The sequence below is a fragment of the Salvelinus namaycush genome, chromosome 1, assembly GCF_016432855.1.
Source record: "Salvelinus namaycush isolate Seneca chromosome 1, SaNama_1.0, whole genome shotgun sequence".
NCBI classification, from domain to species: Eukaryota; Metazoa; Chordata; class Actinopteri; order Salmoniformes; family Salmonidae; genus Salvelinus; species Salvelinus namaycush.
The window spans coordinates 62,011,554-62,024,588 of NC_052307.1; the positions used below are offsets into that span (position 1 = coordinate 62,011,554).

General features: G+C 42.3%; 1 protein-coding gene across 2 annotated transcripts in view; it reads left to right on the top strand.

Moving 5' to 3' along the window:
• The first annotated feature begins 736 nt into the window (after positions 1-736).
• The window catches only part of LOC120046724 (polypeptide N-acetylgalactosaminyltransferase 18-like), a 97,921-nt gene continuing 85,622 nt past the window's right edge, over positions 737-13,035 (top strand). For both annotated transcript variants that reach the window (XM_038992183.1, XM_038992191.1), the window contains exon 1: positions 737-987. In XM_038992183.1, the coding sequence (XP_038848111.1) occupies positions 750-987 (238 nt within the window). In that variant the 5' untranslated portion in view covers positions 737-749. The remainder of the gene's footprint in view (positions 988-13,035) is intronic.

Sequence of the window (13,035 nt, forward strand, 5' to 3'; positions counted from 1 at the left end):
GTTGTAGATGACAAGAATGCATGTGACAATAAATAAGTATTTGACAAGAATGTAAACGTCACATTTCGCTATATAAATTGTAGCCTAGGTTTAATCTTTTCCTTGATTGGAAAACAGTTAAGTCAAACTTGAATCATGGTATGACTTCTTGGACTGTACAGTAGCCTACCTTTATGTCAAAATAGGAAAATATTGAAACAATTACAGTTAATAATTGCTGCGACATTGTAAACGAGCAATTACTATCTATTAATTATTAGCACAATTGAAAACGTTCACAATAAAACCCTCCCACATTCTAATCTAAATGGATAATTGTGGAAGTGAATGCACAGTAGGATATTACACAATTTCACTATCGTATCTCATTGGACAGCGGTTGAACGTATGTTCCACACGCCTTCTGTCGGTCGGTGAAATCGCGACTGGTGTGGACTTGCAAATGAAGCGAAATAGGGAACGTTCGTCACCAAGACAATCAACTTTACTTTCCAACAACTGAGATATTTTTTAAATCTTTGACCTACCTATTTGGATTAAATCATAGCCTTCTGCGTGTGAAGACACAGTGCGGTTATTGGCTCCGTTGCCCGCGTTTGCAGAACGAATTGCAACGTTGTGGAGTTGTAGTAATTTATCCAGGTTGCTCTCAAGTGACGTGCATAGCACATTCTAGGATTTTGGTGGGCGACAGTCGCACTTGTCCTCTGGTGTACTGAATTTCGTTGGCTGTATGGAGGGATGTCGGGATGGCTTGCACCAGGAGAACCAAAACTTTGGTGTCTACATGCGTGATCTTGAGTGGCATGACCAACATCGTGTGTCTCCTCTATGTTGGATGGGTCACTAATTATATCGCGAATGTATACATCAAAGTCCCTATGCCTGTCCCAGAGAAAAAGTTAGAAGGCGATAAGAAGGGGGACACCCTACGGATCATAGAAAGACTTGATCGACTTGAGAATGTGGTCAACCAGCACATACAAGGTAAAGTAACCACTACACTGAGCAAGTATCCTTTACTTACCATTTTATAGATTCTGAGTTGCATATGTTTAATTGCATTGAATGCATGGTTTGTGATTTATTAATGATATCGACCTATGTGAACGAGCCTATATCTCCAAACGCAGCAAATCATGACATTGTTGATTTATAACATAAGATGACCATAACATTGTCCTTTATGAATAATGTGACCACCATTTGTCATCTCCTTACTTCGAATGGTCTGCCTGTCTGGACCATGTGACAGAAAGGGAAAAGGACAATGAGATCATTGCAAAGGCCATTCATACTCTGGGGGCAAAATTCATAGTAGTCTATGTATTATAATTCGAACAGTGTTGGTGATCATAATAGCTTCTCCCACCATGTGAAATATACATATAATAAATGTATAGCTGCAGTTATACTCAACCTTATTGTTCAGTTTGCTGTCTCTCACATGCTGAAGCTTAAAACCTTTTTCAAAACCCAAGTCTGTCTCCTTATACATTTTGGCATAATTGTCTATTTGCGTCTGCTCATCAGGTTTATTATGACTGCCTATTGTGACACTCTTTAAGTTTGTTTGTCTGTTAGGCCAATAGTAGAAAACAGTCTTCTCTCAGACTGTCTCATGAAAACTGTAGTGTAGACTGTGAATGTGAAACTAGCCCAGCGTACTGTACGTATCTGCTACAATGTCATCTATTTTGAGCTATAAACTCAATGTCAAATGTACTGGGACTACATTTTGAAGGATGTTATGTCAATGTAATACGGCACACACAGTATAGACTGTACCCAAACAGAGGTTGGTCTGTCTTCCCCAGACATAGCGTTGGAGATACTGTTGAACTTGCAACAAGTGAATTTCCACAGACATTATTTCTTTATACTGTACTTTATATTATTATCTCACAAGCTCAAATGCTACAGAATGGTGCCTCTAATTCAGTTAATCTAATGGGAATCTGATTTTTAAAAAAAAATACATTTTGTTGTAGACCATATTGAATATCCTTTTGACTTTGGATTACTCTTGTGTTCTTGGGAATGTCTGGAATTCCCTTCTCAAATTCCTTCAGGCTTTGCCCCTCGCTACTGTCACGTTCCTGACCTGTTTTCTGTTAGTTTTGTATGTGTTAGTTGGTCAGGACGTGAGTTTGGGTGGGCAGTCTATGTTTTCTGTTTCTATGTTGGTTTAAAGGGTGACCTAAAGGGCTCTCAATTAGAGGCAGGTGGTTTTCATTTTCCTCTGATTGAGAGTCATATTAAGGTAGGTGTTTTCACACTTGTTTGTGGGTGGTTGTCTCCTGTGTTAGTGTCTGTCTATGTTGCACCATACGGGACTGTTTCGGTTTGTTTGTTAATTTTGTTCGTTCGGTTTTTATGTAGTCATTTCCCTGTTCGTGCGTTCTTCGTGTTACATGTAAGTTCTTACGTCCAGGTTTGTCTACATTCGTTTTGTTATTTTGTTAGTTAATTCAAGTATAGTTCATTTTTTGTCTTCGTTGTTTTGTCGTGTCTAAATAAATATCATGTCTAAGTATCACGCTGCGTCTTGGTTCAATCCATGCTCCTCCTCTTCGGATGAAGAGGAAGAGGAGAACCGTTACAGCTACAGCATACAGTTACTCCATACTCATACTGTAATTATCTCCCTCCCTTTCTGTGTCATGATTTGAGCTTTACTATTGTCAACACAAGAATAATGTTACCCAGGCCCTGATTTGAAGAGAGGACAGGTAGAGTATGAGTTACAGGGAGGCACCCATCCCTAGGTCACGGGCAGAGGTGGACTTCACTGAGCTGTGAGGCACCGTACATAGTCAAGCCTGGCTGGTCAGTTGAGTAAACATTCGTTGTGGTGCCAAGACTACATTTCACTGTTTGGAACTGACAGAGAGCAGCCTGTTGAACAGCGCTCTGTACGTTTTCTGTGTAAGAGTGTCTGCCAAACATTTCTGTCTTATTTCCTCAGGAAATGTTTGGACTATTTGTGTTACTCAAAAGGGGAAATGTGGCATTAGGTCAGATTGTAAAGATCAATTCAATGTGGCACAGAACACGGCTGGAAGGACAGAATGCCCTCTGTCTATAGCACTATACTGTATGGATGGAGGGTGGACTGATAAAACATGCACTCTAACTCTGCTGTACATGCATGTTGATTTGGAATGTATCATCAATCAGCCTATTAAAGGTGGGCCTCAGGTTTGAGAGAGGATTGAAGACACGGCTTGGGCAGGCATAAAATATTTGGATTCATTTTGTAGAATAGTAAACTAGGAAGACTACTACTCAGAACACATCTAGAGTTCTGTTTATCTTGCCAATGTAAGTGCCAAGAATGAAAACATTTCTAGTTTGCGTAGCTGACAAGTCCACACACGCCCACCATAAGTGCTGTTACTGCACTCTATGGCTTTCCTCATGCTCCCAAAAGCCTTCATATTGTTAATGCATGTGTGTGAGGGTGCTGCTGTACTAAACGGACAACAACTTACATAGTCCTCTATTAATAAATGCACTGCCATGACACTTGTTTACCCTGAACAATTGACTATCGTTCTAAACCATTTAGTATGTGACAACCAAATATGGACGGAGTGTTCTTGTACAGAGACATAGAAATGTGTCTTGTACCGTATAACACTGGGCATCATTCAGGCATCAATCACTCAGAATGATGGTGTTTGTATTGTAAGTGTGAAGTGTCTTTCCTCCTGCATACCAGCGCTCACATTTTGAGCCGCTCCGAGTGCTCCTCAACACAGGTAACTGCGAATTCACTTGAGAGGTCTTCTTGAGTCATCAAAAAGTGAATATGAATTTAGACATGACAGAACTCCAAAGGCGTTTTCTTCCATAAAGTACAGCTGTGCCTCAGACTTTACTATAGATCTCCCCTCTGAACATGAGGAAAGAAAAGACAGAGTATGGTTCTATTTCATGGTGATTGTTTTTGTGAGAAGGCAGTGGTCCTCTGGTTGATTTAACCTCAGGGGCTGTATATTACCCCTGGGGATAACTAATTATATGGTGCTGATTCAGAGGGAGATGATGATGCCTCAATCAAATAAACCCGTCAAATCAATTGAAAAGCCCTCTAAATCATAATGAGTGTTTACTCTTGAGAAGAGGTGTGAGAGAGGGTGTGTGTTTTGCTCCTTGCTGGAGGGCCAGTAATAAATGTTGTATAATGGAACAAGAAATGTATATCCGACGGTATTATCTTTTTGCATGGTTTTGGCTATAGAGCACTTATCTGCCTTGTTGCTTCCACAAAAATACCCCTCCACATATTCTGCCATGCCAAGTCAGTTTGCCCCTACATCCTTTCAATGAAATATTGAATGACATAATGACTGCAAGAGGCTGCAGGCGTTGACCAAGTGTCATAATAATACATAATGCTTAACTTGCTGAATATAGGTTAAATATGGATCGCAAACAAGTGGTTCTCTTGATCTAACAATAGTGCTGAACGGGTCGTGTTCAGCTGATCTGCTGACGGTTGGGAAGCTACCCAAAATATGAATGAAATCATTGGCGATGCCAGGTTACTTTTGTATTTGTAATCGTTACTTTATGCATGAAAGACTAACATTTGATTGACAGACTGGGGAAGTCTGTCTGAGAAAGTTTTCATTAGATATTTAGTTAAGTACCCTGCTTCCTTTCACTGACAGTCTTTATGTAGACTACTCTTCGGAGACCAATGAATATCCTCATTTCAGAACAGAATGCAGATATGCTGTAACCCTTTTCCCTCAAAGGAAAGTGGAGATACAGTATCTCATTCTCCCATACTTCCTTTTTTTCTCTCAGAATTCCTCTTAGCAACTCCCACAGTTAATTACCTTAGCGGGTTGTGGATTGGTAGAATGTGGGTGTCAGGGTAACCAAGTAGAAATGTTGTCATTTCTCTACAGGGTGTCTGTTCTTTACAGAGCACAGCCTCAATGTATGTAGTGGTTTTGGGATTGTAAACTTACTGGAATGACAAAGATCTACCAATCCCAAGTGAATGTGGTGTCAGTGAAAGTGTGCTGAAGTGTGAAGGTGAGGATAGGGAGGGGAAAGGGAGTCTCCAGAATGTTGATTTCCTTTACCAGTAATGGAACGATTATTGAATTACAGAGAAACAAATGCACTGGAGGACGATTGCTAATGAAAACAATTAATTACCATGAATGCAGAGGGCAAAAGCATCATGAAGAAAATCTGAATAAATTAGAAATTGTAACCTCCCTTGCAAGTATTTCAGTTCAGAGTTTCCCCTGACAATTTACTCTAAACAGGAAAATAGCTATGGCACTTCTTCAAGGCTACTGTTCCTTGTTAATTTGAATTAAATTATAAATTAGTATCTTCGTGTAATTGTTGTTAGTCACTACTCTGATTCTGAGGTAGATTCATGTCTCATTGCTGGAGAAGTGTAAGGAGGAGGATATTTTAACGGTTTACTCCGTATCTGCTATAATATCTAGAAAGCAACGTACAGATAATTCAGGACAGCATTTAGAAGTGTCCCACTGAAACAAAAGCGTTTGACAGCCCTCTCTGGCTGTACCGTGATTAAAATGGTCCCATGCAGACTCTTCCTCTCCTCTATACCCCACCATCATGCAAAGCAATTTGTCTCAGTCCCTCATATCTGCCCGGTCTATTTGCTAAGTGCACACATGGGCACAAAGACAGCTTGTGTTCCACCAGACAGGCTTTTTAGGGAAGGCTCATCTCCATGTGGCGAAACGAGGAAGCTGAGTGAAGGTGACAGTAACTTAGACAAATTGGAGTGCTTTGTTTTTACATGCTAGATTGTCTACCCATATTCATCTGCCATCCTATATACTTCATAATTCATGCCTCTGAGTAAGAAAGTAAAATTTTGGTTTGAGCAAAAAATAATGTATTATTTCTGGAGTTCTACAGTCTTTCTTGTTTTCTAATACCCTATTAGTCTTTGACGTATTAATTTATGAGTAGGACTGTTTTCTCATAGAGCAGGAAACATACCAGGATGTACTACACAGGAGAAATGCACAAACACATTTTCTTATTTAGGAATTCATATAGAAACTCCCTGACAAGCATGAAGGAAGAGTTGGCACAGTGGTGCAAATCGAGGTCATGCAGAGCACAGCACAGTCTGGCTGCATTCAAAAACAGGTCTGGAGATATTTACATATGTAGGATCTTAATTTAAGCCATTTCGCTACAGCAGGAAAATAATCCTGCAGCAACGGGAAATGTGGATTATCATGAATGGACATTTTTGTAGGGGTTGATGCATTTTTAAAAGGGAAAATCAAGGGAAAATCAAAGGGAAATTACAAACTTCAGAAGCCTTTCGAAACCTTAAATACGCTACAAGTTTTACATTTCCTGCATTTCAGGAAGGTTCTCCTGCAACACAGTGATCAAATTAAGATACTATATCTGTAATGAAGATGTATTATTCTGTAGGTAGTGTCTGCAGGTTACGACATTTAAGGTAGGGTATTGCTGGAGTCTATTGGCAAAGAGGAAAAGAAGAGTTGTTCTTTATTGCATGCCTAATTTCTCTATGCCTCTGCGCCTCTCCCTGGTGAATCAGCAGACTACAGATGTAGGATCTTAATTTGATCACCCTGTTGCAGGGGAACTTTCAAATGTAGTGTATTTGAGGTTTAAAGGGCTTCTGAAGTTTGAGATTTTCACATTTCAGACTGGATTTACCCTTATGAAAAATGTATCAACCTCGACAAAAATGTCTTAATTATAATCCACATAATTCACATTTCCTGTTGTTGCAGGATATTTTAACCACTGTAGCAAACTGGCTCAAATTAAGATCCTACATCTGTATCCTGCTGAAGGTTGGTGTAAACCGTGGATTGATAACCCAGAGACTGAAGGAAGAGAGATGATGACAGGAAAGAAGGAGACTCAGCAGGAGGCTGCATCACCAGTGACCTGCCCGGGGATTCATCGCTGTTAACCCTAATTGGGATGTTAATCAAAACGCGTATGTCTCATCATGTCCCCTGCTCACTGACTCCCAGGGCTCATAAAACATTAATAATCCATCACTGATACGGAAGTGAACCGAATGGACCTAACTAACTGTCATTGTGTGTTATTCTATGATAGTTATTCATTGGCACATACGTAGCTGGAGACTATTGAGGTTGTTGCTATGTCGTTGTTGAACAGTCAGTGAGTGAAACAACTCCCTCCTGCATCAGTGTTCTTATTACGGAGTGTACTGAGTGGAGAGGCTTTCTAACTTATACTAACTATTGAGTGTATGAAGTAGCTAATTACAGAGAAGCCACTTTTTTGCTCCCATATCTTGAGCAGGGGATTCTAATTAGCGGCAATGGGACCTAATTGCTAGTTAATTAGAGGGAATGAAGAACCTGTGAGGAGCTACGAGTATAGGCCCAATCAGCCAGAGTTGAACATTCCCTGAACCTGACAGAAATTAGCGCTCCATTGCAGACTGGCATTTGTGCTGATGTATTGCAAGAGAGTGCTACTGAGGCATCTCATACCCACAGGATGTTGAAAATCAGCCTCAATTATCACCATGTCTCATTTGATAATTTTTACCCTGGAACTTAATTACTTAGTGCCGCTAAATTCTCCTGTTATCTAATTGTTTTTCAGTATTCCTCACAAAACACCTGAAGGCAACAGCCACACCACACAGGTTTATTTTCAGATGTTTATTAAAATCGCTATAGCAATTAGCATCTGGCCACTTTTGTCCACTGGGCTGCAACACGTCCTGTTATTCATAATAGTTATCACCAATCCATATAATCACAATCTGCCCTGTGCGTATTAAAGACATGCCTCATTCATGCTGTTGTGTTTTCTTATAGTGCACATTATTACTACCAGTTATAGACTACACAGGAAGGCACATTACTATCATTATATTGAACATATTCCAAGTAGGGCTGTGGGGGTCATGACATTTTGTCAGCCGGTGATTGTCAAGCAAATAACTGCCGGTCTCAAGGCAATTGACTGTTAATTAACATAAACACGTTTAGCATCTCCTGGCTTCCACGCATAGCGTCCAAGCCACTGACGCAACCTTTGGAACATCTACATTTAAAAAAAGTTTAATCCATTTAATATAGCCTACACCATCACAATAAATTCATGATTTATTTTAGCCTGGTCTAAAGAAACATGATATGAAGAAAATGTTTATTTCAGAAGAACAGTATAGCATACTGAGTTGTCCTTATATCAGGCCCTGATATGGCTATGCCATATGGCTGTGGGCTACACTAGTTAATTTAGCAGACGAGTTGCTTAGATTCCACATAATTATTTATTATTTTATAGTATGAAGAATACAATTGAACATAGCTGAATTAAAAAAAACATTCTCCAAATGGTTTCCAAAGAAGTGCACGCTATTCTGTGTTAACAAAGAAACAAGTCCTGATATATGATTTAATATCGAGTTATTTATGTAACTTTAGTTGTGATAGAAACGTTGGGCTATATGTTTAGATTTAGGCATGAGCTCTGATTTGTTTGTTGTGCAGGCTGCACAAACTTCGTCAATCACTCATTCACAATTTGACAAGCACTTGATAATATTCTCAACAGCCCATTGTTCCAAAATGGCGTAGCAGTCGGACGTCTGTTTTGTCTTGTCCCGTGTATATATCATTTCTTCATATATTTCGTAAATATTTTTAATCTCAATTTCCATCTACTGACTGAACATACACTCCTGCAACCCGCCTCACCCAATGTGGTACGGATCTGCTATTTTTTTATACTTTAGAACCGGAACCCACATCAGAAGCTAGCCAGCTAACTAGCTAGTAGTCAGTTAGCCACTGCTAGCGGTCATCACCGTTAACTCGGACATCAGCCAGCCTCAGTCCGGTCAATTCCTGCCAGTCTGCACAGCGTGATATCAACCCAGAGCATATCGGACTGCTTTTTCTCTATCACAGCTCCGGATTCCTACTGCAAGCTCTGAACCTTTACACCGGATCATCGCAGCTAGCTAGCTGCTATCCGAGTGGCTACTCCTGTGACGTCTCTGTCCCGAAGCAAGCACCAGATTAGCCTGGAGCTAGCCTGGAGCTAGGCCCATCTCCTGGCTAGCCGAAGAGGTCCATCAGCCAATTCTTGGGCTACAATACCTCTTTTGCCAATTGGCCTGGACCCTTTACTGCTGACACGAAGCCCCGCCAATCCATCACGACTGGTCTGCCGACGTAACTGTCCGAGTTGCTTTCAACAGGCTCTTCCGTTGTGACGTCCCCGGAGGCCCATCTGCTATCCCCGGCCCGCTAGCTGTCTGAATCGCCGTGTCTCCAGCTCGCCTAGCTACTCACTGGACCCTATGATCACTCGGATACACATGCCTCTCCCTAATGTCAATATGCCTTGTCTATTGCTGTTTTGGTTAGTGATTGTCTTATTTCACTGTAGAGCCTCCAGCCCTGCTCAATATGCCTTAGCTAGTCCTTCTGTTCCACCCCCCCACACATGCGGTGACCTCACCTGGCTTATATGGTGCCTCCTAGAGACACAACCTCTCTCATCATCACTCAATGCCTAGGTTTACCTCCACTGTACCCACATCCTACCATACCCTTGTCTGTACATTATGCCTTGAATCTATTCTTCCGTGCCCAGAAATCTGCTCCTTTTACTCACTGTTCCGAACGCACTAGACGACCAGTTCTTATAGCCTTTAGCCGTACCCTTATCCTACTCCTCCTCTGGTGATGTAGAGGTTAACCCAGGCCCTGCAGCCCACAGCACCACTCCCATTCCCCAGGCGCTCTCATTTGTTGACTTCTGCAACCGTAAAAGCCTTGGTTTCATGTATGTTAACATTAGAAGCCTCCTCCCTAAGTTTGTTTTATTCACTGCTTCAGCACACTCCACCAACCTGGATGTCCTAGCTGTGTCTGAATCCTGGCTTAGGAAGGCCACCAAAAATCCTGAAATTTCCATCCCTAACTATAACATTTCCCGACAAGATAGAACTGCCAAAGGGGGCTGAGTTGCAATCTACTGCAGAGAGAGCCTGCAGAGTTCTGTCATACTATCCAGGTCTGTGGCCAAACAATTTGAGCTTCTACTTTTAAAAATCCACCTTTCCAGAAACAAGTCTCTCACCGTTGCCGCTTGTTATAGGCCCCTTTAAGCCCCCAGCTGTGCCCTGGACACCATATGTGAATTGATTGCCCCCCGTCTATCGCCAGAGTTCGTACTGTTAGGTGACATAAACTGGGACATGCTTAACACCTCGGCAATCCTACAATCTAAGCTAGATGCCCTCAATCTCACACAAATTATCAAGGAACCTACCAGGTACAACCCTAAATCCGTAACTATGGGCACCCTCTTAGATATCATCCTGACCAACTTGCCCTCTAAATACACCTCTGCTGTCTTCAACCAGGATCTCAGCGATCACTGCCTCATTGCCTGCGTGCGTAATGGGTCCGCGGTCAAACGACCACCCCTCATCACTGTCAATCACTCCCTAAAACACTTCCTCTAATCGACCTGGCCCCGGGTATCCTGGAAGGATATTGACCTTACCCCATCAGTAGAGGATGCCTGGTTGCTCTTTTAAAAGTGCTTTCCTCACCATCTTAAATAAGCATGCCCCATTCAAAAAATGTAGAACTAGGAATAGATATAGTCCTTGGTTCACCCCAGATTTGACTGCCCTTGACCAGCACAAAAACATCCTGTGGCGTTCTGCATTGGCATCGAATATCAAATCAAATCAAGTTTATTTTATATAGCCCTTCGTACATCAGCTAATATCTCGAAGTGCTGTACAGAAACCCAGCCTAAAACCCCAAACAGCAAGCAATGCAGGTGTAGAAGCACGGTGGCTAGGAAAAACTCCCTAGAAAGGCCAAAACCTAGGAAGAAACCTAGAGAGGAACCAGGCTATGAGGGGTGGCCAGTCCTCTTCTGGCTGTGCCGGGTGGAGATTATAACAGAACTATGCCAAGATGTTCAAAATGTTCATAAGTGACAAGCATGGTCAAATAATAATCATGAATAATTTTCAGTTGGCTTTTCATAGCCGATCATTAAGAGTTGAAAACAGCAGGTCTGGGACAGGTGGCGGTTCCATAACCGCAGGCAGAACAGTTGAAACTGGAATAGCAGCAAGGCCAGGTGGACTGGGGACAGCAAGGAGTCATCATGCCCGGTTTGCCGTGACGTATGGTCCTAGGGCTCAGGTTCTCAGAGAGAGAGAGAAAGAAAGAGAGAACGAGAGAATTAGAGAGAGCATACTTAAATTCACACAGGACACTGGATAAGACAGGAGAAGTACTCCAGGTATAACCAACTGACCCTAGCCCCCCGACACATAAACTACTGCAGCATAAATACTGGAGGCTGAGACAGGAGGGGTCAGGAGACACTGTGGGCCCATCCGATGATACCCACGGACAGGGCCAAACAGGAAGGATATAACCCCACCCACTTTGCCAAAGCACAGCCCCCGCACCACTAGAGGGATATCTTCAACCACCAACTTACAATCCTGAGACAAGGCCGAGTATAGCCCACAAAGATCTCCACCACAGCACAAACCAGGGGGGGGGGCGCCAACCCAGACAGGAAGATCACATCAGTGACTCAACCCACTCAAGTGACGCACCCCTCCTAGGGACGGCATGAAAGAGCACCAGTAAGCCAGTGACTCAGCCCCTGTAATAGGGTTAGAGGCAGAGAATCCCAGTGGAGAGAGGGGAACCGGCCAGGCAGAGACAGCAAGGGCGGTTCGTTGCTCCAGAGCCTTTCCGTTCACCTTCACACTCCTGGGCCAGACTACACTCAATCATATGACCTACTGAAGAGATAAGTCTTCAGTAAAGACTTAAAGGTTGAGACCGAGTCTGCGTCTCTCACATGGGTAGGCAGACCGTTCCATAAAAATGGAGATCTATAGGAGAAAGCCCTGCCTCCCGCTGTTTGCTTAGAAATTCTAGGGACAATTAGGAGGCCTGCGTCTTGTGACCGTAGCGTACGTATAGGTATGTACGGCAGGACCAACTCGGAAAGATAGGTAGGAGCAAGCCCATGTAACGCTTTATAGGTTAACAGTAAAACCTTGAAATCAGCCCTTGCCTTAACAGGAAGCCAGTGTAGGGAAGCTAGCACTGGAGTAATATGATCAAATTTCTTGGTTCTAGTCAGGATTCTAGCAGCCGTATTTAGCACTAACTGAAGTTTATTTAGTGCTTTATCCGGGTAGCCGGAAAGTAGAGCATTGCAGTAGTCTAACCTAGAAGTAACAAATGCATGGATTAATTTTTCTGCATCATTTTTGGACAGAAAATTTCTGATTTTTGCAATGTTACGTAGATGGAAAAAAGCTGTCCTTGAAACAGTCTTGATATGTTCGTCAAAAGAGAGATCAGGGTCAAGAGTAACGCCGAGGTCCTTCACAGTTTTATTTGAGACGACTTTACAACCATCAAGATTAATTGTCAGATTTAACAGAAGATCTCTTTGTTTCTTGGGACCTAGAATAAGCATCTCTGTTTTGTCCGAGTTTAAAAGTAGAAAGTTTCCAGCCATCCACTTCCTTATGTCTGAAACACAGGCTTCTAGCGAGGGCAATTTTGGGGCTTCACCATGTTTCATTGAAATGTACAGCTGTGTGTCATCCGCATAGCAGTGAAAGTTAACATTATGTTTTCGAATAACATCCCCAAGAGGTAAAATATATAGTGAAAACAATAGTGGTCCTAAAACGGAACCTTGAGGAACACCGAAATGTACAGTTGATTTGTCAGAGGACAAACCATTCACAGAGACAAACATATCTTTCCGACAGGTAAGATCTAAACCAGGCCAGAACTTGTCCGTGTAGACCAATTTGGGTTTCCAGTCTCTCCAAAAGAATGTGGTGATCGATGGTGTCAAAGGCAGCACTAAGGTCTAGTAGCACGAGGACAGATGCAGAGCCTCGGTCTGACGCCATTAAAAGGTAATTTACCACCTTCACAAGTGCAGTCTCAGTGCTATGATGGG